This window comes from Neodiprion virginianus, chromosome 5, assembly GCF_021901495.1.
Source record: "Neodiprion virginianus isolate iyNeoVirg1 chromosome 5, iyNeoVirg1.1, whole genome shotgun sequence".
In the NCBI taxonomy this organism is placed as follows: domain Eukaryota; kingdom Metazoa; phylum Arthropoda; class Insecta; order Hymenoptera; family Diprionidae; genus Neodiprion; species Neodiprion virginianus.
Genome location: NC_060881.1, coordinates 30,406,597 through 30,429,628, shown reverse-complemented (window position 1 = coordinate 30,429,628; position 23,032 = coordinate 30,406,597). Strand labels below are relative to the sequence as shown.

At 36.4% G+C, this 23,032-nt stretch overlaps 1 protein-coding gene across 1 annotated transcript in view; it reads right to left on the bottom strand.

The window, feature by feature from the left end:
* LOC124304634 (twitchin) overlaps nucleotides 1–23,032 on the bottom strand; it is a 76,281-nt gene that overhangs the window by 22,591 nt on the left and 30,658 nt on the right. Inside the window, 23 exon segments of the mRNA XM_046763116.1 lie at nucleotides 15–314; nucleotides 400–681; nucleotides 769–1,071; nucleotides 1,158–1,469; nucleotides 1,555–1,839; nucleotides 1,915–2,217; nucleotides 2,313–2,618; nucleotides 2,759–3,349; nucleotides 3,645–3,953; nucleotides 4,076–4,282; nucleotides 4,367–4,720; nucleotides 4,829–4,953; nucleotides 5,096–5,237; nucleotides 5,341–5,485; nucleotides 5,562–5,701; nucleotides 5,792–5,936; nucleotides 6,045–6,170; nucleotides 14,278–14,414; nucleotides 14,523–14,759; nucleotides 15,330–15,477; nucleotides 18,846–18,887; nucleotides 20,400–20,438; nucleotides 22,616–22,660. Coding sequence (XP_046619072.1) covers nucleotides 15–314; nucleotides 400–681; nucleotides 769–1,071; nucleotides 1,158–1,469; nucleotides 1,555–1,839; nucleotides 1,915–2,217; nucleotides 2,313–2,618; nucleotides 2,759–3,349; nucleotides 3,645–3,953; nucleotides 4,076–4,282; nucleotides 4,367–4,720; nucleotides 4,829–4,953; nucleotides 5,096–5,237; nucleotides 5,341–5,485; nucleotides 5,562–5,701; nucleotides 5,792–5,936; nucleotides 6,045–6,170; nucleotides 14,278–14,414; nucleotides 14,523–14,759; nucleotides 15,330–15,477; nucleotides 18,846–18,887; nucleotides 20,400–20,438; nucleotides 22,616–22,660 — 5,023 coding nt within the window.

Genomic DNA, 23,032 nt, shown 5'->3' with positions numbered 1-23,032 from the left:
ACAAACTTCCTTACCGTATGGATTTTTCGCAATTATCGAACCGTCCGTCTGTAGCGGTTCAGATTCTCCCTCTTCATTCAAAGCCTTAACACGGAATTCGTATTCGTGGCCATCTTGCAGGCCCTTTACTTCCAGTTCAGGCTCTGAAGTGCGACCTACCGGTACCCAACGACCGGTCGACTTGTCGAGCTTCTCAACCAAGTATTCTTTGATCGGTTTACCGCCGTCATCATCTGGCTTATCCCACTTGAGTTTGCAGCCGTTCTTCGTTACGTCGGACACCTTAAGTGGTCCCTTCGGTTTTCCTGGAGCGGCTGAAATCATCGGGGACAATTGAAATGAAAACTTTCGAAAGATATCGATTGGTGCATTGTCTACAGCTAATTGCGATCTGCTTACACAAAATGGTGACTTCAACTTCGGCCTCATCCTGGCCATGAGCATTGACAGCGAGGATTTTGTAGACACCGGTATTCTTTCTCACGGAATCAGTGATGGTTATTTTGGTGTTATAGTCTACGTTCACGATCTGAACGTTTCCTCCCGACTTTACTTCGGTCTTGACGTGGAACCAAGTTATCTCTGGTGGTGGTTCGCCTCGCACGTCAACGTCGTATTTTATCATTTTACCAGCCCGAACAATTATTGGCTTTAAGTTTGTGCGGTCAATTCTCGGTTTCACTTAAGGGGGAAAAAATTGAGGATTAAAATTGGGCTCAAGGTAGGTACGTTTAGAATTTAAAACACACAAGTCCAATGCACACTTACAAGCCTTGTATCTGCAAATCTGCGTCTTTGAAGCGTCCGAGGGCGGGGAAAGTCCGGCCTTGTTCACAGCAATGACTCTGAACTGATATTCCCCAAGTTCCTTGAGGTCCGGTACTTTTCCCGAAAGCTCAGTACCGGGTACTTCGATGGCCTTTTCCCAGTCCGGCTTGTACCTGTCTTTCTTTTCGATTATATACTTCTCGATCGGCGCACCGCCGTCCGATTTTGGGGCGGTCCACTTCAAAGACACCGACTCGTTGTCATAGTCGGTGACTTCCGGTGTTCCGGGCTTCAATGGCTCGTCTGTAAAGCATTAAAAGGTGTTGTACTCACATAGTTCATCTACCTTGTGCCCACATTGAATGTAAATGTTGATAAAAAATTCTTACCGAATGGATTCTTGGCGATTGTTCCCTTCTCTGTTACCAGAGGCTCGGAGTCACCCTCGTCGTTGACGGCGGTTACTCTGAACTTGTATTCACTGCCGGGATTCAGTCCCGTCACGTCGAGCTCAGGGCTTGTCGCATTTCCGGGAACTTTGCCAACTCGTATCCATTTCCCAGTTTTGGTGTCCATCTTTTCGACCTCGTATTCTTTTATCGGCGAGCCTCCATCATCCTCCGGTTTTTCCCACTTGAGCTTCGCCGTCGTGTTTGTCACGTCCGAAACGACCAGTGGACCCTTTGGCGGGCTTGGTTTGGCTGGAGTAAAGAAAATAGAAGTCTTGTTAAAACTTGATGAAAAGAAAAATCTGGAATGCAGAGAAGTGGAAAATCTCAAACTTACAGAGCACTGTCAGCTCAACTGTCTCCTGGTCCTTTCCGTTGACGTTCTCGGCTATGATGGTGTATTTACCAGTGTCTTTCCTCACTGCATTTATTATACTGAAATCCGTGTGATAATCAACGTTGTCTATCTTTATACGCTCCGTATTTGTCAAAGGTATATCATCCCGCCAAATCCATGTTGTTTTTGGAGGAGGTTCGCCAATAACGTCGACCGACCATTTGTGCGACCTTCCCGCCTTTATGATCACCGACTTCAAATTTGTACGATCGATGCGTGGTTTCACTGAAAAAGAGAATCGGAATTACTCGATGTTAATTTGAATTTTGTCCAAAATGAAAACATCCAATATCTACTCACGGTTCTTATGCTTGCAAAGGTGATTGTCGGTCGGTTCGCTCGGTTTTGAAGACCCAGCCTTGTTGTGAGCACGAACACGGAACTGGTAGATCATTTTCTCCTTGAGCCCCTCGACCTTCGCCTCGGGGTTGGCATCTGAGGTTTTTAGAACCTCCGACCAATCTAGAGCGAACTTGTCCTTCATCTCAACGGTGTAGTGACTGATTGGTCGACCACCGTCATTCTCGGGCTTTGCCCACTTGAGGGTAACGCTGACGTTGTCGTAGTCAATGATCTCCGGTTTACCAGGACTGCCAGGCTCGTCTAGAGGACACGCACAAGCAAAAAATCGATCAAGCACTCGGTTAGAATCTCGGCTGCAATAAGCCGACAACTTGAAATAACCGTCAAATACAAACCGTAGGGATTCTTCGCGACGATAGCTTCGTCCGTTTCCAATGGCTCGGACTCTCCCTCTTTGTTAACAGCTTTTACCCTGAACTTGTACTTCTTCTTTGGGGTCAGACCCTGGAACGTAAACGTATCCTTGTCTGGACCAACTTCTCCGGCTGGTATCCATCTTCCAGTTTCCAAGTCCATCTTTTCCAATACATAACCAGTCACATCGGTACCTCCGTTGTCTGCTGGCTTCTCCCACTTAACCTTGACGTGATCGGACCGCACCTCTTCTACCTTCAACGGTCCCTTGGGCGGGGTTGGCTTGTCTGTAAAATCCCGTACGTGTAATTAAAAATAAATCCGAAAATAAAAATGACTTCCTTCCCAATTCCGAACACGTTATTCAGCCATTGTGTCAGACGAAGTAGCAGTACAGCATTTTAAATTCAAGTTTCAAAAAGCTTACCCAGAACCACGACGTCAGCGACGCTTTCGCAGGTGCCGGAGCCGTTGGTGAGAACAATTTTGTACTTTCCAGAATCAGGTCTGGTTGTCTTTCGAACGGTCAGTACGCTGTTGCGTTCGTACTTGTCGATTGTAAGTCGCTCGGCTGAGTCGGGAATGAGTTCCTTTTCACCGAGGAACCAGTGCACCTCGGGTTCAGGCTCACCGCCGAATTTGATGTCGTACTTTATGACCTGGCCCTTCTTAACGATCAGATTGGTCAGCTGGTCCCCGATTATGTAGGGCTTGACGAAGCGAGATTTCGCTATTATCGGTTTGGTAGCGTCTGATGGCTCTCCTGGTCCAGCCTTGTTAACCGCGCGGATCCTGAACTCGTACTGCGTGCCTTCCTTCAGTTTATCAATAGTTGCCTTTGTTATGTCACCCTCAATCTCTTTGCCCTTGACCCACTCCTTGCCGAACTTCTCCTTGTACTCGATAATGTAGCCAGTTATCGGGGCACCGCCGTCGCTCTCCGGCTTTGTCCACGTCAGGTCTGCATGGTCCTTGTCCCAATCGACCACCTCGACGTTTCCGGGCTTCCCGGGCTCGTCTGTTAACAGATGATGAACATTAGAATAGCAACATTGATTCCTCGTTGTCTTTTGCAAAACAAAGCTTGAAGTTGAGTGTACCTGACTTTAAGACTTCAAAAGACTTTATGATTTCAGTTGATTTCATGTGATTTCAAGTATCTTCAAATGATTTTACGTAATTTGAAGTGATTTCAAGCGATTTGACAAAACTTTTTTTTATAGTGTTCCTCTGACTTCTGGAGTAGTTATAAGCCGCTCACACGAAACTGTGACACGCAAATTTGAAAGTATGCAAACAATGCTGAAACTTACCCCAAGGATCCTTGGCCAGGATGGGCTTGGCAAAGTTGGCAGGTTCACTGGGGCCAAGCTTGTTGACGGCAACAATTCGGAATCTGTATTCTTTTTTGGGTACTAAGTCCTCTACTTTGTAGACACACTTTTCGCCTGGCATCACCTCCCCAACATTTGCCCACTGCGATTTCAAGCTCATGTCGAGACGTTCGATAACGTATTTCGTTATCGGAGAACCACCGTCGTCCTTCGACGGTTTAAAACTAACCACGCAGGAGCTCTGGAAGACGTCCTTGACGTCCACGTCCGTCGGAGGCGATGGGACGTCTGAAGATAATTTTTGAAAGTTATTGTAGAGTATGAAACCAGTGTAATTGGCAGTATCCAGTCAAAAGTATAATCTCCAATTAGTCGGGCTACCCGTTTCGTAACATCCTATTTTTTCTTACCTTGCATATTGATGTGTACATCCTTGACTTCCTCGCCCTGTCCGTTTCCGATTTTGATTTGATACGGTCCGGTTTGATCTCTGCTCGGTTTCTTTATCTTGTACGTTATTTTATCGTCGCCAACGATGATCTCGACGTCCTTAAGTGGCAGTGGCTTACCGTCCTTGAGAAGTTTCGCCTCGACTGGTGTCTGCTTGGTGCCATCAACTGCAAAAACAATATTTCATTTTTATGATTGAATAGCAACGTAGCTTATGAACTTTAAAAATGATAATTAGAAAAACGACTCACTTTTGAAAGGCACTACGAATACGAGAGGAGCGCTGCAAGCGCCTTCGATCTTGTCGGGTACGTCGATGATCGGTTTGCTCTCTCCTTTCTTGACGGTAAGGTGACAGGCACTGGATAGTTGCCCACTTTGGCAGGTGATCTCACCATCGTCTTCCATTTCCAGTTTGTTAAATACTAGCTGGTGCTTTCCTCCACCCAGATTCTTGATCTCAACCCTCTCGCTTGGCTCGATTGGCTTTCCGTTAAAGAGCCACTCAGCCGGCGCCGTTTGGTCCTGAAGCTCAACGTCCAACACTAGCTTCTCTCGCTCAATGGCAACCGTATCCTTCAGCTTCTTGTTGAACCGGTTCAAATCTGTTTTTGAATAGGAAAAAAGAAGGTTCGTGATTGCGGTTAAACTTATAATCGTAATGGAATAGTTATATCGATTTTATTTTGCTAAGACACAGTTTAAAAACTCACAGTTGACAGTGATTTCAGCCTCTGTCTTATCCGCATTACTGACGCACGAATACATCCCTGCGTCTGTCACCTTGGCATCCTTGATGATGAGCTTGCGTTTCCGACCGTCAACCTTGATTTGAACGCTGAAAAAGAACATGAAAAACATACACATGGAGGTGCGCAATTTTCATTTTGAAATTCTGTAGGTACGAGTTACAAAATTTTTTGTAAAGCATATACTCTGCGCCTTTCACCAAACTATCTCACTGGTAATATACGACTAACCGTTTGTCGGGCTTTATTTCCTGGTCTCCCTTGAACCACTTCACGTCACCAGCAGCGTCGTCCAGTTCACAGGCCAAAGTGATGGTGTCTTTTTCGACCATTTGCTGATGCTTAAGAACCTTGACGAATTTGTAGGGATATTCTGCGACGAAGATAAGATATTGATTACGTTGACGAATGAACCCATGATCTCAACATCACTAACATGGTATTCAGTTCTATATTTTGACCTTATCCTCACTTACCGACAATCGTGAGAACTGTGTCTGTCTTGTCGGTCTGTTTCTCGATCTTACAGCTGTATTCTCCGCTGTCCGACAGTTTCGCACTTTTTATAGTCAACCGACAAACGCCGGACATGTCCTTCGAAATGCTCATGTTATCGTCGTCCTGGAGAAAAATGTTCGTTCCATTAGTTTCTTTTCCAATTTCAGATCAATGTACAATTCCAACGATGGATACTCACGTCCAACTTGACCTTTCCTTTCCACCAGGACACCTTGGCCATGCTGGAACTGACCTGGCACTCCATGTAAGCTTCGTGTAGAGTGAAGCCACTCGTTTTCTTCGACAATGGCTTGGTGAATGAGTAGGTTGGATCAGGTTCTGGAAATATGTGTTATTCAGTTAGTGCCAATTGACTGCCCTCCTCGTTTTTCTGTAAATTCACCATAAAAAATAATGTATAACAATTACCTTCGACAGTAAGGAAGGCGGTGCATGAAACCCCGCTAATATCAATCGTATATTTTCCAGTATCGTCAACTTTCGGTCCGGTGATGATGAGCTGATACGAGTCGTTTTCATTTTTGAACTTGTACTTCGCGCTGGCGAAGAGTTCCTGTTGTAGAAAATAGAAAAACAGGTGCGTATTGTGTCAGTGGAAACAGTAGATTTATTCTATTTACTTTTGGCAAACAAATTATCATTTGAAAAAATCAGATCTTACATCTTTCCTGAAAAACCATTTCGGCTTGCAGTTTGGTTTGGTGAAGTTTGCCTCGAAAACGACCTTCTTGTCTTTTCCTTCCTTGGCGTACTGATCGACGAGGGGCTTCAGGAAGGATTCTGGTTTCTGTACGTTCGTAAAAAAGAATGAAAAAAAGAAAAATCACAGAATTAGTTCGGCGCATAAATTGACCTATGAATATTAGAAATATACATCTATATATAAATATATATATATCAAGTAACAATGATGCCGATGAAACAGTACATAATGTGTGAGAATTGTCGCCAAAATTTTCTAAAAAATTCCACCTGTAAAAACGATGAAAAAAAAAAAACTTCATTTCGCTCGCTTAAGATGTATAACAACTCGTTGCGGTTATTGCGCATGTACGCAATAAAATTGGGTGCGTAATTTGAAAATTTCTCATATACGCAAAGATGTTGTAGGCTTGAAACAGTCCATATGCCTACAAAAGTAAAAGTGTTAAAAATTGTGATAAAAATTAAAAATTGGAAAACGAAGTCCGAAATATGGATGAACGTGTTCCGGGGATGGTTTATCTACTCGTCTATTAATTTTTTTGCGAAACATCCAGACAGAGGCATGCTCGATTTTGTTAGATCGATTGTGGAATGGTGTGACCAGTCGTCAGAATAAATATGTGCGAAGTAAATATAGTTTACAATATCCATATCGATGCGGAAGAGATGTTATTGAATAAAAGTAATACAGTGACGATGATGTTCCGATATCGTTTAAAAAATGTCAAAATTGAATTTTGCTGTTCAGCAAAAATTAGGGTAAAAAAAAAAAGAAAAAGAAAAAGGTAAAAGAAAAATCGACAAGTGGATTTGAAAATTCAAAGATCTCGTTCGATTTCGATGCTGAACAATAAAATTGACGAAATGATGATCTGTGTTGTGGATATAGAGATACATCGATTATACCATACAACATCGAAGACAATGATGTTAACTGAAACAAGAAGAATAAAAGGATGAAGAAGATGACGAATACGATAAAGTTGAAATAAAAGAAGAATAACTGTGAGGAAATACGATGCGAAAGTAATTGCTTCGAAGACAACGAAAGAATTACGTGAAATAACGATGAAGAGCCGGCTGACACATCGTATGAAAGGTTTGAACTTTGAATAACGTGTGCAATTTTTTTATCACAATAGAAGAGAAAATAAGATTCGTGATAAATGGACGTAGAATTAGAAGATGATGATGGTGTGATTCTACTGCAGTTTACACAGACAACTGACGATGAAACAAAATGTAATATCAATCGTAATCTAGCGATGGTTCGTCCAACCTCCCGTTTGTCGAAGTGGTGCAGGATTGGCCAGTCGGGTATTAATTCGGCCAGGGAAGGCCTACGACATCCAATTACAGTCTAGAAATAAGAAACACACTCCCAGTCACCCAAAACGTGGTATATATGCGTCGTGTAAGGACTAGACTAAAATTTATACCGTGTGCAACGAACAACAGTTAAAAAACGAACAACGAATATTCGCGAACCATCTCGACACACTCTCGGCAAAATTATTTCTACTAGATGCACAACAATGGACGAGCATACACACGATACTCAACATTAACGAAGAATTACAAAAGTAAAAAGCGTGACGAATTAAGAAATGTCCGAAGTTCGGTTACGCTGTAATTGTTCTATAAAAAACACTGCATTTATTTGGCCAGCGAAAAAGTTCAGCGGTACAAGAGGTTTGGATTTTCTTGAAAAATTGTTTATTTTACCGATTCAGTCAACGATCGATGATTAAAACAATTTTTTTTTTTTTTCTTTAGTCTGAAAATGAAGCTTCTCCAATTACAACCAATAGTAACTGAACCTCGTAATTTATACAATAATTAGTTTATTTATTTCATCTTGATGAAGTCACGATATCGAAAATAATTTTTGAATAAATTAATAAATATACCAACTGCATGCGACAAATCTCTTTTACACATATCGTTCGTATCTTATATAAAAACGTAGACAACCTATGTTGTAGAATATTTATGTCGAAATCACACCAAATTATAAATGACATTATGTAATAAATAACATACAATGTACGAACATGGAACTAAAGACAGAAATTAATCGAAAATGAGAAACTGAAAATTTAAAAAAAAAAAAAAAAAAACGAAATAAGGTAAAATGTGGGCAAAAAGTTATTGAAAGATGCTGAAAGTGCAGTGCAGAAAAACGGAAACTCAAAATGTGAGTCGTCAAGTTTAAAACGCGACCGCACAACGAGAGCTGAGGATTACAACAGTACGATTTCCTCATGACAATAAAACTGTCAACGAAGCAAGAAAAGTGATTCAAAACCTGCGCTGTGTAAAATTGAAAAATTCACTGCAGACGGGAAAAAAACCGTGTTCTATTGGGAGCGGAAATATGGCGTCCTGTGATTTGGTGCTAAAAGACTTCAATCGAAACGTATTTAAGTATATGAGGGATTATTTGTCAAATAGTTCACTCGATGTAACAAAATTACTGCACAGCAGCTAGCACAAGGTGTTTGATAACTTGGTGCTTGCATAATTTACAGAAAATGATCAGCTGATTGTCTCTTCAGCGCCATATTGCCTTGTCTTGTTCTGATTTTTGTTCCCAATAGGTTAGGGTAGGTATATTCAATTAGCAATAGCAGGAGGAGTTAGATATTTAGTAATTCGAAAAAAGCCTTAACCCGCATCCCAAACCGCGGGAAAAACGGTTCATTGTCTGATAACGTTGCCTAAATAATTTTCCAACGTTTTTTAAAATCGAAAAGAACAAAATTTAACCTTCAAACGATAAAAAAAAAATTAACCCGCAGCGAACAGTTTTGCCCTAGAGGCTTGAGACAAGGGGATCTGTTTTTTTTTTTTTTTTTTTTTAATGGGTTTATTAGCTGAGTGAATTAGTTTATTGTTAGTTATTGATACCGATATTATCATTGTCCTTATTATGATAGTTCGAAACATAAATTGGTATAACGTGGTGATAAAAAAAACAAAAAAAAATGAAAATGAAGCTCGAAATATTTAGCCAATTCTTATTTATGTTTTGTTTTATTTTTGATTCTTGTTTCTTATTTTTTTGAGCGAACCTTCTCTTTTTCTCGTATCATTAGCGTTGGCCAGTCATCACCAATTACCTCCGGCAAGCTCGGCCTGCGCTGGATATCGAAGACGTCCTACATGCGCGATATACACACACACATAACATGTTAGTACATACAGGGAACAAAAGTTCCCATATTTAAAACCCTTGACGAATACCGACTCGCCGTGTTCAAATCGCAAATTATTTTTATATCACATTGTCAACTAAGTTAATTTCACTTTCAAGTTCAACTCGATCGTAGTAAGTTTTTTTCAAACGAAATAAAATCTTTCGTTATTCGTTATCGAAACGGTGATTCGGTATTCCAGGGGACATTTTACTGCGACATTTTTTTTTTTTTTTTTAAACTTATAGGTAATGCTTTCATTTATTTATTTGTTTTTTTTTTTTTTTTCTTTATGCATAAAATCATTTTTTTTTTTATAGATGGTTTGTTTATATTTTATATTGGTATATTTTTTTTAATTATATGAGCGATATTAGTGCTTTGTAATTGGCCTTTGCACAGTAAGATAGGCTTAAGTTGTATAATCGACGTGATTGTTCTGGTATAAAGTGTGAATTGTAAAAAGTTTATTGAATTGATTTACTTCCATTAATTGCTTTTTTCTTTCGTTTCAAGAATTTGGATACGTATTTGATATTTCCTAATTTGCCTTTAACGTAATTCGCAATTTTATAAAGAAACTTGAAAAAATACTTTTAGAAATTTTCGGTGTGAGAAATTTTGATGAAAGAGAAAAAAAATTTACGCTACGCTGAACATAGTGACCGGAATACAGGTACAGGTATTTCATGAAAAGGGTGTTTGACATCAAAAAATTTTGTTCTCGAAATGAATATTATCACATTTGACTATCTGCCTGTCTGACTGTGACAACGTTAATGGTAAAAATAATTTTAGAATGAGAGATAAAGAAAGAAGTGAGACGAAGCATTATCTGTAAGTATTATATACGTATATATATATATATGTATTTAAATAATCTGACATGAGAAGAAAAACGTATTATATGTATCGTTTAGTTAGTGACGGACAATTTAGGATGCGGGACTGCACTTAGTTACTGCCGATACAATCTGCTTCGGATGTTCGTTGTATCTATTTTTTAATTTTCTATAGAAGAAACAAAAGATCATTACCAGAGTAAAGTTTTAACCATACAGTAATGGTGAAAAAGAGGCGGCGACCAGGTATTATCAATAGCAATAATTTTAGTTGTTTCGAAAAAACCGAACTTTCAACCCAAATCGATGAAATCGCTCAGTTTGTATCGGTCAGCGTTCGGTGATTGATGGTATGAAAGATCAAAATGAAAGAAAAACAAAAAATTGAAAAAATGTAAGTGGAATGAGCCGGGGGTTTTTCGTGGCTATTAAAGATGAGCCTCCATCACGGTTAAGCTCTTAGATTCTCGTATGTAAATCGCTCAAAATCAGATGCATCAGCTTAGAGGCGTAACGTGCATGCGCGACAGCGTGAATCCGAAGTATCGACAACCAGAGAGAAATATGCTCACACTGTAACCGGATCGTAATTAACTGGTAAAGTCGTTTTCGCACCACATTTAACTCCGTGTAAATAGAATCTAGCACAACGGACATCTACCAGCTTACGTGAAATTTTTTATGTAGCGATATTCGCGTAATTGACCGAAAACCGACGTCAGCTGATCGTCCAGAGCGCCGCCATTTTGCATCCCAAGACTAGCAGGGCGTTCGATATTTGAAATTTGAAATCGTTCTTTGCTGGTCTATGGATACTACCGCTATCTAAAAATTTATGCAAAGAGCAGCAGGGCTCTTGATAAATATCTTGAAGGTACCGTCTAATGTTCGTAATACTCGTTTTAGTGTGTAAAAATTCAAAGCTGTAAGATGATCCGAGTTGTCAATTTTTAAAAATCCGCCAAACTTGGCGTTCTTAATACATATACTGAATATATAATAAAATGTTAGTAAAAGTCAAATGTTTCTCCACGAATAAGAAGCTGATACGTATATTATGTACCGATTTTAATCTACAAATAAATCGTGTAGGAGGTACTTCGTTTCCTGTTGCTGATGGGATTGAAAAAGCTTCGATTTCGAGGCTCGTCGAAGCTTTGTCGAAACCGGAATGAGGCTAGCTGAGGAAGCTGATCACTTATTGAAAAACGCGGCTTCTACCAATATCGGAGATGCCGTCTGCACATGTCGGCCTCATTTCGTTACCTGAAGCTGCACACTTAATCACTCTTCACTTCGCACACTCTCGGTTATGAATTCTTGTTGGGTATTAAAAATTAATTGATAATGTCACAGGGATTATCAGGTATATAATATCAGGTGGTCTGCACGATGGAAATTATATTTGTGTTAAGAGTTAGTTGCAAAAAGTATAAACAATCCAATGACCCTCCGTTAAGGAGGTGAAAAAATTTATTTTTCAATTTTTAATTCACGTACATACCTAGCTGAAAACGAAAAAAATAGTATCAATAGGAAATTTGGACGAGGGTGCGAAAAGTAAAACAGACGAAAAAAATCAATAAATAATAGAAAAAAACGATCATACATTTTTGTAAAATAAAAAATCGTTAGAACAAACGAATAAACAAACAAATCGTAAACAGTGAGAAAATAAAAGTTAAACAAGAAACACAATACGCAAAAGCTTGTGGACAATCCATCATTCCATTTCAGTTACGACGATATTGCGTATAGATTAAAGTGACGAGAAAAAAATTGAATAAAAAAAAAAACAAAAAAATTAAAATTAAAACATCAACGAAAAGGGTGTATAATATTTTCTTGCCCATATCACGACAGAACGCCAACGACCTGACGAATCTAAAACTCCAAGACAAAGGACTAAGAAACGAGGAGAAAAACTGCAAAGAATTATTAACTTTTTCCCGTTATTTGAACAAAACGAAAGAAACAATTCTACTCCAATGTTTTAATTTCATTTTTATGGTGTGATTCATTAGACCGAAGATGAGAATCATTAATCGAAGAATTAGTGTAAAGGTAATGTGCGTATGTATAATAATAACTGGTGATTATATTTCTTAAAATTTTCTCTCTTTTTTTTTTTTTTTGTTTCTTTCTTATGGGAAGTCGACAAAGTTTCGTGTGAATATGTTTAATTTAACAGTGGTAACGTTCAGCGTGGTAAGTAGGTAAAGTATGAGTGAATTCGTCAATCTACTAGATACTAAAAGTTATAAAACTTGTATTAAGAGTAGAATTTGAAAGAGCACTATAAGGTTGTTGGTGAGACAAAAAAAAAAAAAAAAAAAATGAAATGGACTAATATCAACGCCAACTCTTTCATGGAGGCTCATCGTTTCCTATAGCGATACTTTTTAAACCCATGATATGATTGCGTTATTTTAATAATCAATTTTTAAAATCCCTTATAATCCGGGATAATGTGTTTAAGGAATGATTATTTTCAATTTAAATCAATTTCGAGTACTGATAATAAGGTGTTGAGAATTAAGATGATGAATCTTTAGGAATATTAATTAGGAATGTTTATTTAAATCGTTTTGCAATTCGACTGGATTCCTTCTACTAAACAATCGTCAATATCTTTCGTTGAAATTTTTATTTTGAAACAATTTCGATAACGGAATCTCGAACAGATGTAATGACACAAAATACGGAGGGGAAGAAAGATGATTTGTTAAAAATCACCCGAGTACAACTAAATAGAATATCAACGTGGTCGAGTAAAATTTTGATGCAAAAATGACACAAATCACAAGTAACGTAACGAATAAAATGTGAAAAAAAAAAAATAAATAAACAAATACCGAATATTTCCAGAAGAATTACAAAACTGCATATATTTATCGATTTTGTGTTTAATTTCGTTGATTAAAAAACCTTCAACCAGCTCCAGTTAGAGTCCATTTTCTTGCCGATAGGAATACGAGCGACTTCCTCTCCTTCGGCGATGATCGCTATCTCACCATCGTCCTCATACCAGCCAGTTTCATGCGATTCGCTGCCTTTCCGTGGCTAATACAGACAGGCTATTTGACATTTTTCACCCTAAGCCCGCATTGCGGTCTGCAATTTTCACCCTCAGCCAGTGGCCTCAAGCAGACTGCTTGTCCTTTCAGTGATTGACAATAACGATATTCGACGAATATCACGCGAGTTCTCTTACAATAGACAATAATTTTGTCAAAGTAAATTTTGCGACACAGCGATTGATTTATATACATTAATTCGCAAGCGTCGGTTTTAAGATCCTGGTAATTTTACTTAAGGATTTTCAGCCATGTGTTTTAAATTGCCAAGTGCATTGAATTTCGATAGTGTAAATTAAACCCTCGAGTAGATAAGTAATTCCCGTCACTGATATAACGAGACGTTTTTGCATACGATGCACTGTTAGTTATACGAATACGTCTCTGTTGATATGTAATTTACAACATGTTATATAGGGATTTATATACGTTAATATTTACAATAATGAGTCATTACGTTATATACACAAGGTGCAAGATTAATCAACGTATACTGTAATATGCAAAACAGTAATAACGACCAATTTTTCCAACGATAATATACAGAATTCATATGTTACCTGCCAATTTTCCTACATATTTATGTATCATTTACATGTATACATATATATGTATATTTGGATGGATCATTGTAAGTTACACATGTAGAAAATTTACATAGACGATCATCGATGCGCTTAACGGGGTTATTACGTAACGTACGATAGTTTCAGTTGGAAATTTATTTCAACGCCTCAAAGTATCGATTTCAGACGTATCGTTTCTTTTTTTTTTTTTTTAACGGGGGCAAAAATAGTTGCATCGAATCGAATATAAAGTCACAAGATGAAAAAAAGGTATGGTTTGTCTGACGCGCGAGGAAATTATTGAAAAGTTTTAAGACAGCGTATGCTTTGCAACTTGGATTCAATTAACCGAAACTTGAGTTGCGTGAGGGTTTCGGAATTTGTAATTTTTATTTTTTTATTCACCACACAGTAGCGACTCGATTACGGGGGATAAGTGAAAATCTGCGATTTGGAGCAATACCGAAACGATATGAATAGTAAAAACGATGGCCGGCAGCGACTTACCTTTTCAACTTTCTTCAACGCCGGAATTGGCTTCTCGACTTCCTTGAGGTCGACTTTCTCCTGTTCGCCCTCGTCTCTGGCCCATTTTTGGTACTTCCTCTTCCTGAGCATGGCTCGGAAGTCGTTTCCACTCGCGTCTGAGTGAGAGAATGTTTTTTTTTTTTTTTTATTTGGATATGAAAATTCAGCCTAGACGTAGCGAAACATCGGCGATATCTTAATTAAATAATTGATTAGTTAATTACCTCCGACGTAAAGCTGCATCTCGGCCGAATCCTCGCCGTGAATGTTGCTGATGACAATTTTGTAGGTTCCCTCATCGTTCGGCTTCGCTTTTCTCATGCAAAGTGTTATCGTGTTCGTTTCGGAGTCCGTGAGGAACTTGAAACGACCGCCTTCTATCAGCTCCGTTATTCCCTTGTAGAACTTGAACGTTGGGGCCGGATTACCTTCCACCTGTACGGTAAGGTATGCCGTCGAATCTAGAATAACGTAGTCGGAATGTCTATAAGTCGAATAACGGAGGCAAGTTGGGGATGAAACCCCGACAAACGCGTTTCATTATGAGAATAAAAATTTCGTTCGTTTTCATAGCATTTCGTTACGGCAGATTCGAATAACAAAAGCAGCGCGCTGCGGTTACTGAGCAACATGGCGCCGGACTGCATGATCAGCTGATCGATTCCGGCGAATTATGCGAACATAGAGTTAGAGGAAAATCTCGTGCAAGCCGTCAGCCCTTAATCTTCGTTCGACAAATTGATCCAGGGTAAAAAACATGAGGAATAACTACTTTTATGACTAAATACGGGCCAGCGAATGTGGCGACGCTGCTTTGCAGGTTCGTGTGAGCAACATGGCGCCGGTCCGCGTGATCAGCTGATCGATTCCGGCGAATTATGGGAACATAGAGCTAGAGAAATATCTTGTGCAAGCCGTCAGCCTTTAATCTTGGTTCGACAAATTGATCCGGGGTAAAAATCTTGAGGCACAACTACTTTTATAATCAAATACGGGCCAGCGAATATATATATATAGATAAAAGTTCTCACCTTCACGGGCGGAATACGAGTCCTCGACATGGACAATTTGCGGGGGTCCACCTGGACCGATGTCTCGTAGAGGAGTGCTGGGTTCATTGATTCTATTCTCGAGATCCGCCACACTTGGTCTTCGGACGTCCGTGCTTGGACGACGACGCTGTACGCACGAACAAACATCGTTGTAAAAACCGAGTAGCGAGTTAACGATTAAACGCGAATGCTGTTGTTGAAGGAAGCGACAAAAATTTTGAAAAACCAAATAAAGACATTGAATTTTCAAAGTTACATGTTTACTCAGATATTGGAAACGTTATTCACAGCTCTACGTGATACAAGGTCGACTATATCATTCAAGAATTGTATTGTACACAAAATACGTAAATTGAACAAGTACGAATATTATTTACAAAAATTGAATAATTGGAAGTATTGATTTTACTTTTAGTTTGTACGGCGGACTACAAAAATTTATTTACGAATTAAATTTTTTCTACAGTACTTTAATACGTTACGAGCTGTGTTTCTCAAGCAATTATTATATACACCTAATAATAGTATTGTTATTATTATTTTTGTTGTTCTTACAGTTGTTATGTGTAGTAAATATAATAGAATATAACATAATATATATAGTGATTAGCACATAGCGATGATTAATTAAATTTGGAAGCATGTTTTAACACGTTCAAATCAAAGCTTGGTGTTGTTGTTTAGTTACAAAATGTCAGGTTTAGTCACGTGAGAAATATTTTATATATGTCGTATATTTTACATATATATAAATATTGCCCATATTTATTGTTTTGTTATCACAGCTTTTTATCGGGGATTGTGACACTGCGGATTTGTGTCACAATTATTATATTAGTTACCTCGAGTTAATTGTTTTATCATTATTATTACATTACTAACATTGATAAAAAAAAAAAAGAAATTCATTAGTGACACTAAACACCGATTTAATTTTCATATACGAATCCAGAAATAAAACACAGAAATTAACGGCTTTCTGCTAGATGATAAACAAAAAGAAGACAAAAAAAAAAAGAAAAGAAACTCGTTAACGCATCGAAAAAATTGTTCTTATTTTTCGTTCGACTGCGTGTTATCTTTTTGTGTATGAAATTCTACACTTATAATTGTTTTGTAGTTACCAAATTTTTTTGGCTCAAGGTAAAAGTGCAACATTACGGTCATATTTTAATTCCATTTACTTCATGACGTTTTTGTTGTCGTTCAAGGTACGTATATATATATATCGATATTGCATAGCGTGCAAGTTGTTTGACCGTGATTTAAAAAAAAAAAAAAATTTGATATTAAAAACCGAAAACTATAATAACAATTTACAGTACGAAAGGAATGTACGTTGCCTATGATATAATTTATTTATACCGCGAGAAGGAAAAACATGTATATGTAATAGTATGATGGTTAAGAAACATATAAGGTATGTTATGTAACAAGAGGATATTTTTGGATTTTTGTGAGAACATATAATATATATATATACATCAGATTTATCATGTAATATATGTTTCGATAAATATAAAGAAATGTGTAATGTGAAAGAATATAATGTATAAGTGTGTGAGGGAAAAAATGAATAATAGAAAACAATGACTGTTATTTTCTTTCATGTGTACGAATTTATGTGAAAAACATAAAATTGATGAATAGATGTAAAGGAAGATGAAAAAAATAAGAAGAAACGTGAATAAAACGCGTGTCACATATGAGGAACAAATTCACGATTAAAAGAAAATCGTAAAATCCTCTTCAACGTATGTTAGAATAAAAAGAAATACGTGTCGTATGAAAATTTATGATAAAATATTTCGTACAATCTAAAATAATATTCAATAAATACATCGACCTGTAACTCAAATGTGACGCGAATTTTCGTAATGAATTGATTATTGGTTGCGTTAATATCAACACGGATTATATGCTTCAAATAGAAAATGGGGGAAGAAATTGTGAAATAAATAAATACGGACAATTGATACGGGTAGATGATTTATGCAGATAAGAAGAGAGAAATTGTGTAGAAATAGGAAATGGCAGAACGAGAAATAAAGAGATCTGAAGAAATTAAATAACGAACGAAATGTGTGAAAATTAATTGAGTAAACAAAAATAAAAATAGTTCATTTATGTGTATATGTAGGTATATGGGTATGTATGTATTGTGAATAAGAGACGAAAATATAAGAGGATATACGTAAATAAATAATAAAAATATTCTACTCAACTGACTACGCAATTTTGTGTTACCACAATAAATACATGTAATGAATTGCGCATTTTGTGAAGAGAATTGTATTATTTACGGTCAAATTTTCTAACTAAACACGTATCTAGATGGTATTTTTTTTTTTTTTTTTTTTTCATCTTAGGTACAAGGAAAACATTGAATTAGGGTTAAGAAAAAAACAAAAATTAACGACTGTTCCTTACTAATTTTCTACTCACTACGTCCAGCAGCTAGCTCTAACATATATGTATAGGGTATGTACAAATATGACGTGTAACAGCGTGTTATCCACAATAGTTGAATTCTAATTCCGAATTTTTTTGCTGTCTTTGGTGTTTTTTTTTTTTCTTTTGACTCTTCCAGGCTCAAGTCTACACATGTGCACTCTATTAAGTATGTACACAAACAAAGTATCATACGTGAAATGTATTATTGACAAGAAAAAAATGACAAAAAAATAAATAAATAAATAAATAAAAATGAAAAATCAATTATACTTGACAGAAAAAAAAAAGAACATATTTACAATTCTGACAATGACATGACAAAATTCGAAGAAGACAAAGAAAGAAGAAGAAGAAGAAAATGTCGAACGATTGAAAATTACAAATGTGTAATAGTTGAATCATTTGTTTTTCTCGCAAAAAACGACAAGGTAACGATTGACATATAATTCAAATCGGAATAGAATGATGAAAAAATTGTCATGTCAAAACAGTTTTAACGTATAATATCTACCAAGTCGACATAAAAGTGTGAGCACGAGTATACAGGTAATATATAACATGTATACACATATAATGTCAATATTTCTGTACACCTATAAAACAATAACTAATAATATTCAATTCAAGTTCGACCATATAATTGCGTAACTATAGCGGCGAGATTGCTGTTCGATCAGTTACATCTGTAAAAATAAAAACCGTTTACAGAATAAAAAAAAAAAAACAAAAGAATCGAGGAAAAATAAAGAAACACGTTCATGGGACAAATTTGACTTGATTTTAATATTGAAATATTGAAACTTGACATCGAATTAAAATGAGAAATGTTTTGACTTTCATTTAACAGCATTGTTCGAAATCTTGATCCACGGATTGTTAAATATTGTTATGTATTTAGGTATGAGAGAGAGAGAGAGAGAGTGAGAGACAGTAGTTACGCCAATGGTAAAAACCGAATCGTAATATTACCGTTATTGTATATATAATATTTTTAAAATAAACAAGTAACTTGACCGAGAGAGCGCGTATATTTGAGCTAACCTGTTTTTCGGACTGTAGTTCACCAGGACGCCCGATCCTATTCTGTATATCCGAGAAAAAGAAGGATGAGATAATAATTTGTAATAAAAATTATAACAAACGGTGTAACGGTGGCGGTGATGGCAGAGGGGGGGGGGGGGTTGCCTGAGGATGGAAAAATGGAATGAAATAATAGTTCTAAAAGAAAATTAAACAAAAAAATAAAAAATAATATGCGCAGGTTGCATAGTGATAAATGATAAAGGTATTGTATAAATTGTAAAGTATATAATGTCACCAAGTTACATATTGCATCATGGGGAAAGAAATTATAGCCTGAACGTAAGACTAAGAGATTATAAGTATATAAAAATCGCAGCTCCAAACCAATCAGCTAAAAAAAAGTTTTAGGATTATTATTATAATTTACCCATTATTAAATCATTATCATTATTATCCTCGCATTAAATCGTATTAATCTTTGCTCAAGCAATCGTATGATAATTGCGAACGCAATTTATTTTTATGCGCAAACAGGTAAATAATGTTCAAAATCGCAAAAATCGCGTTATTCGCCAAGCTTTATTATATTATATATTGCGTATGTGAGGTAGAAGTTTAAAATTGTTTTTTATTTAATTTATTTTTTTTTTTTCTCGAATTTTGCTTGCTTTTTCCGTTGCTTTTATATTTTATTTAAATGTCATAATGCACGCCAGCTGTATGAGAATAAAACGTGAGCTTTTTTTTTTTAATGTGCTTTACGGTTAAGTAAACGAATTAAGAGAAAAAGAAGAGAAAAACGCTCTTAGCCCGATTATTGCAGCCTGCAGCTCAGTCACTCCGATAATTATATTATATATAGATCCGACATTGACAGCGAATCGTATATATAATAATTTTACGGTGTGCCGATATATTGTGTTATTAATTAAGTAATTATATCACCGTCTCGTTGATTCGTTTTCGCGTGAAATATTTCCCCGTCGCAAAATATTCATTTCATTCTTATTGCAAAGTGAGTTGATAATTACTATATTATTGCTATGTTATAATATAATAATTAATTGAAAAAAAATCATTTTGATTTTCGTATCGATTGATCCTGACAAAAATTGACGAGGAAATAAAATCACAGAATAAGAATCGACTCACCGGTCGTGCTGATGTTGAGTATTTGTCATTTTATTGCAATCAAAGTGAAAAAAAGTTTGGTAATTGTTTTGGTGCAGGAGGTAAGAATAAATAATCATTTTTTAATATGAATTCTATAGAAGCGAAAAGAAAGATGATGACGAATGATGATAAAAGAGAGTGAATAAGAGATAGGTAGATAAATAGTGTGAAAAAAATAAAATTAACAAATATAAAAGTGATGATGAAAATCCAATGTAAGAAAATTATAAATTGCAAAAAAAAAAGAAAGGATTTTTCATATTTTTTTTTCAAACTGCAAGTGATGATAATATAATAGTGATATTTATATATATATATTTATTTATATATATATATATATATTTCTTCAATATATATGTATATATAGGTCAGTTTTGTGTTAGCGAACACAAATCTCACCTTGGCGTCTAACACCTCGCCTGGACGTAATTTTCCAACCTGCACAAATCAGATATAACGATGAACCACCAATGTAAAAAGAATGTGATTTAATGGTATTTGTGTGTTTAAAATTTTTTTTTTTTTATTTTAAATTTGAAAAAAAAATTTTGTATCGTTTTTTTTGGATTCGTACTTTTTTTCGTTTTTATTCGGTTAGTATAACCTGCCGATATCATCTCCTCCGTATTCATACCTATTTCGATAACTTATTCTGTTTTTTTTTTTTTTGACGACAATTATAATTTAACCCAACCGTCGACGAGGTGAAGTGAACTATAATCGAATAATTTTCTAACCGCAATTGTGTGATCGATTCATTCGGCAATTATTAGAAATTGCAATGACCGTATGATACGCATATTTTTCTATCTTTTTTTTTTTTAATAGGTATTGTATAAGTGTATATATATAACGGATGCGGATCGTTGGATTTGAAGGGATAAAGAGACGTCACAGATGATTTGATATAATAACGGCACGATGGATATTTCGATATTGGGAAACGAAAGTTATGTGCATAATGTAACGTGAAGATTACGATTTTAAAACATTATACAGAGTGAGTAGCTAACGGTCGAATGACCTAACGCGCATGCGCTGCAAATTCTAGAACAAAAGCAGTTCCTTAGTCAGGTTGACCAACCGTCATATGTTCAAACGATGGCTCGCCGCGACGTACGTAACCACAAATATGTTGGTCATCCTGAAAAAACAACTGCTTCTGTTGTAGAATCTTAGCGCATGCGCGTTAGATCATTCGTCCTTTAGCCACGAACTATGTAACACGTAGGTAGTATAACACCTACGTAAACGTACCATCAATACCTGTGGTTCGCTATTACGTAATTTACCGTACAATATTAACAATGTAACATACAAGGACATGGACAATAATTATTATTATTGTATATACCCGCATGAAAAATTGGGTGATTATATTTTTAATGCAAATCGCATAACGTGTAATTTGCAGTATAGGTGCATATATGTTTCAGGCATTATCTGCTTAGTATCATTATAATTTTATATCAGTCCATAACCATAACCATCGCCATTGCACGAGACCATATTATCATATCTATATAAATTTCACTTTCGGCTTCTCTCTTCGATCGATAAACGATTACAGAAAATTCGTAACTTTTTTTTTTCGCTTTTTTTTGTGCTGTGAAACAGTTTTGTATAATTGGCATTATTTCCGATCGAACAGTTTAGCCGTGTACACAATATTTGTTGTAAATATAACATCCATTGACAAGTGGCACCGTGTTTGTCTATGGTGCCAAGTGGAACTTTGCCAAAAACCATTGTCAAAAGGGAAAAATTTATTTCGTATTACTCATTTATCGAACTGCTAGATGAACCAGCATTGAAGAATCTGCTACACTTGGCACCGCGGACTCTCACCATTTATACGCGTCATGCAATGAGACATTAGCTGCATTAGACGAAATAATAATACGAATAGTGAAAGTGTATCAATAAAAATAGTGTAGAGTATTATATAATTGGCACTGCAATAACAGCAAACTTTTTTTTTATTTTCATACAACGTCCGTAATTTTCGGTAACGTATAATTTAGTGACGATAGAATTTTGTGAAAAATTAAACAGATAGAGAAACATTTATATGCAAAGTAAAATTGATGATGTAAAATACGAAAACATCTATTTCGTTAAAAATAAGAAATGGTAAATGAAAGTTTAAATAATCTTTGAGCATATACTGTACACATATTGTGTAAAGTATACGGGAAAAAAGCGTGGAATGTACTGTGAGATAGATTATTAAAAAATGCTAACCAATCGGAAAAACAAACGAGAGAAATTCATTCGGAAAATTAAGTATTGCTGATATTGGAGTAGTCGATGTAAAATAATGATCATGATTATATTATTATGCATAACGGAATAAAAAACCCCGAAAGATCGATGAACCTGTAAGATAAAGTCGGTTGAAAAAAGGTTAATCCGGGCAAAAATAATCTCTTCGTTGAAACTAATTCGAGACATTGAAAAGGAAGAAAAGTTCATCGTTCAGTTGTTGGGCAATTTTTTCCGTATCAGTGAAGAGCAATGACAATATTATGTAGCGAGTGGTAGCTGCAGAATATTACGGACGAAGGAATACGTATTTAATATAGCTGAGATTCTGTAATTTATGGTTATCTCACCTTACGTTCCTCCACCACTTCACCAGGGCGCAGCTTCCTATTCTCCTATGGACCAAACGGTTATGTACAGAGCCACAGCGTGTAGTGTTACGAGTGTGCGTGTGTGTTTTCTATGTTAACTTGGACAAGAACTGAAGTTATACTATTATTAAATCGGGATTTACTTTGTCTACAAGGGCGGCGGCGTTCGGGGTTTTCGGGATTATGTACAAAATACTTTGCCTGCAGCAACGAATCGTGAAACTTTCACATCAATTTATCGAAAGCGGCTTGAAATTCGGAAAAATGCGATCAAAATTGATTGGCAGTTCGATTCGCGTTCGAGGAGTAAAGTAAACACAAACATGGCACCACGACGCTGCACGAACGAGAATTATTTCCGCGTAACTCGGAATGGCTTCTCTCTCAAACCCGACG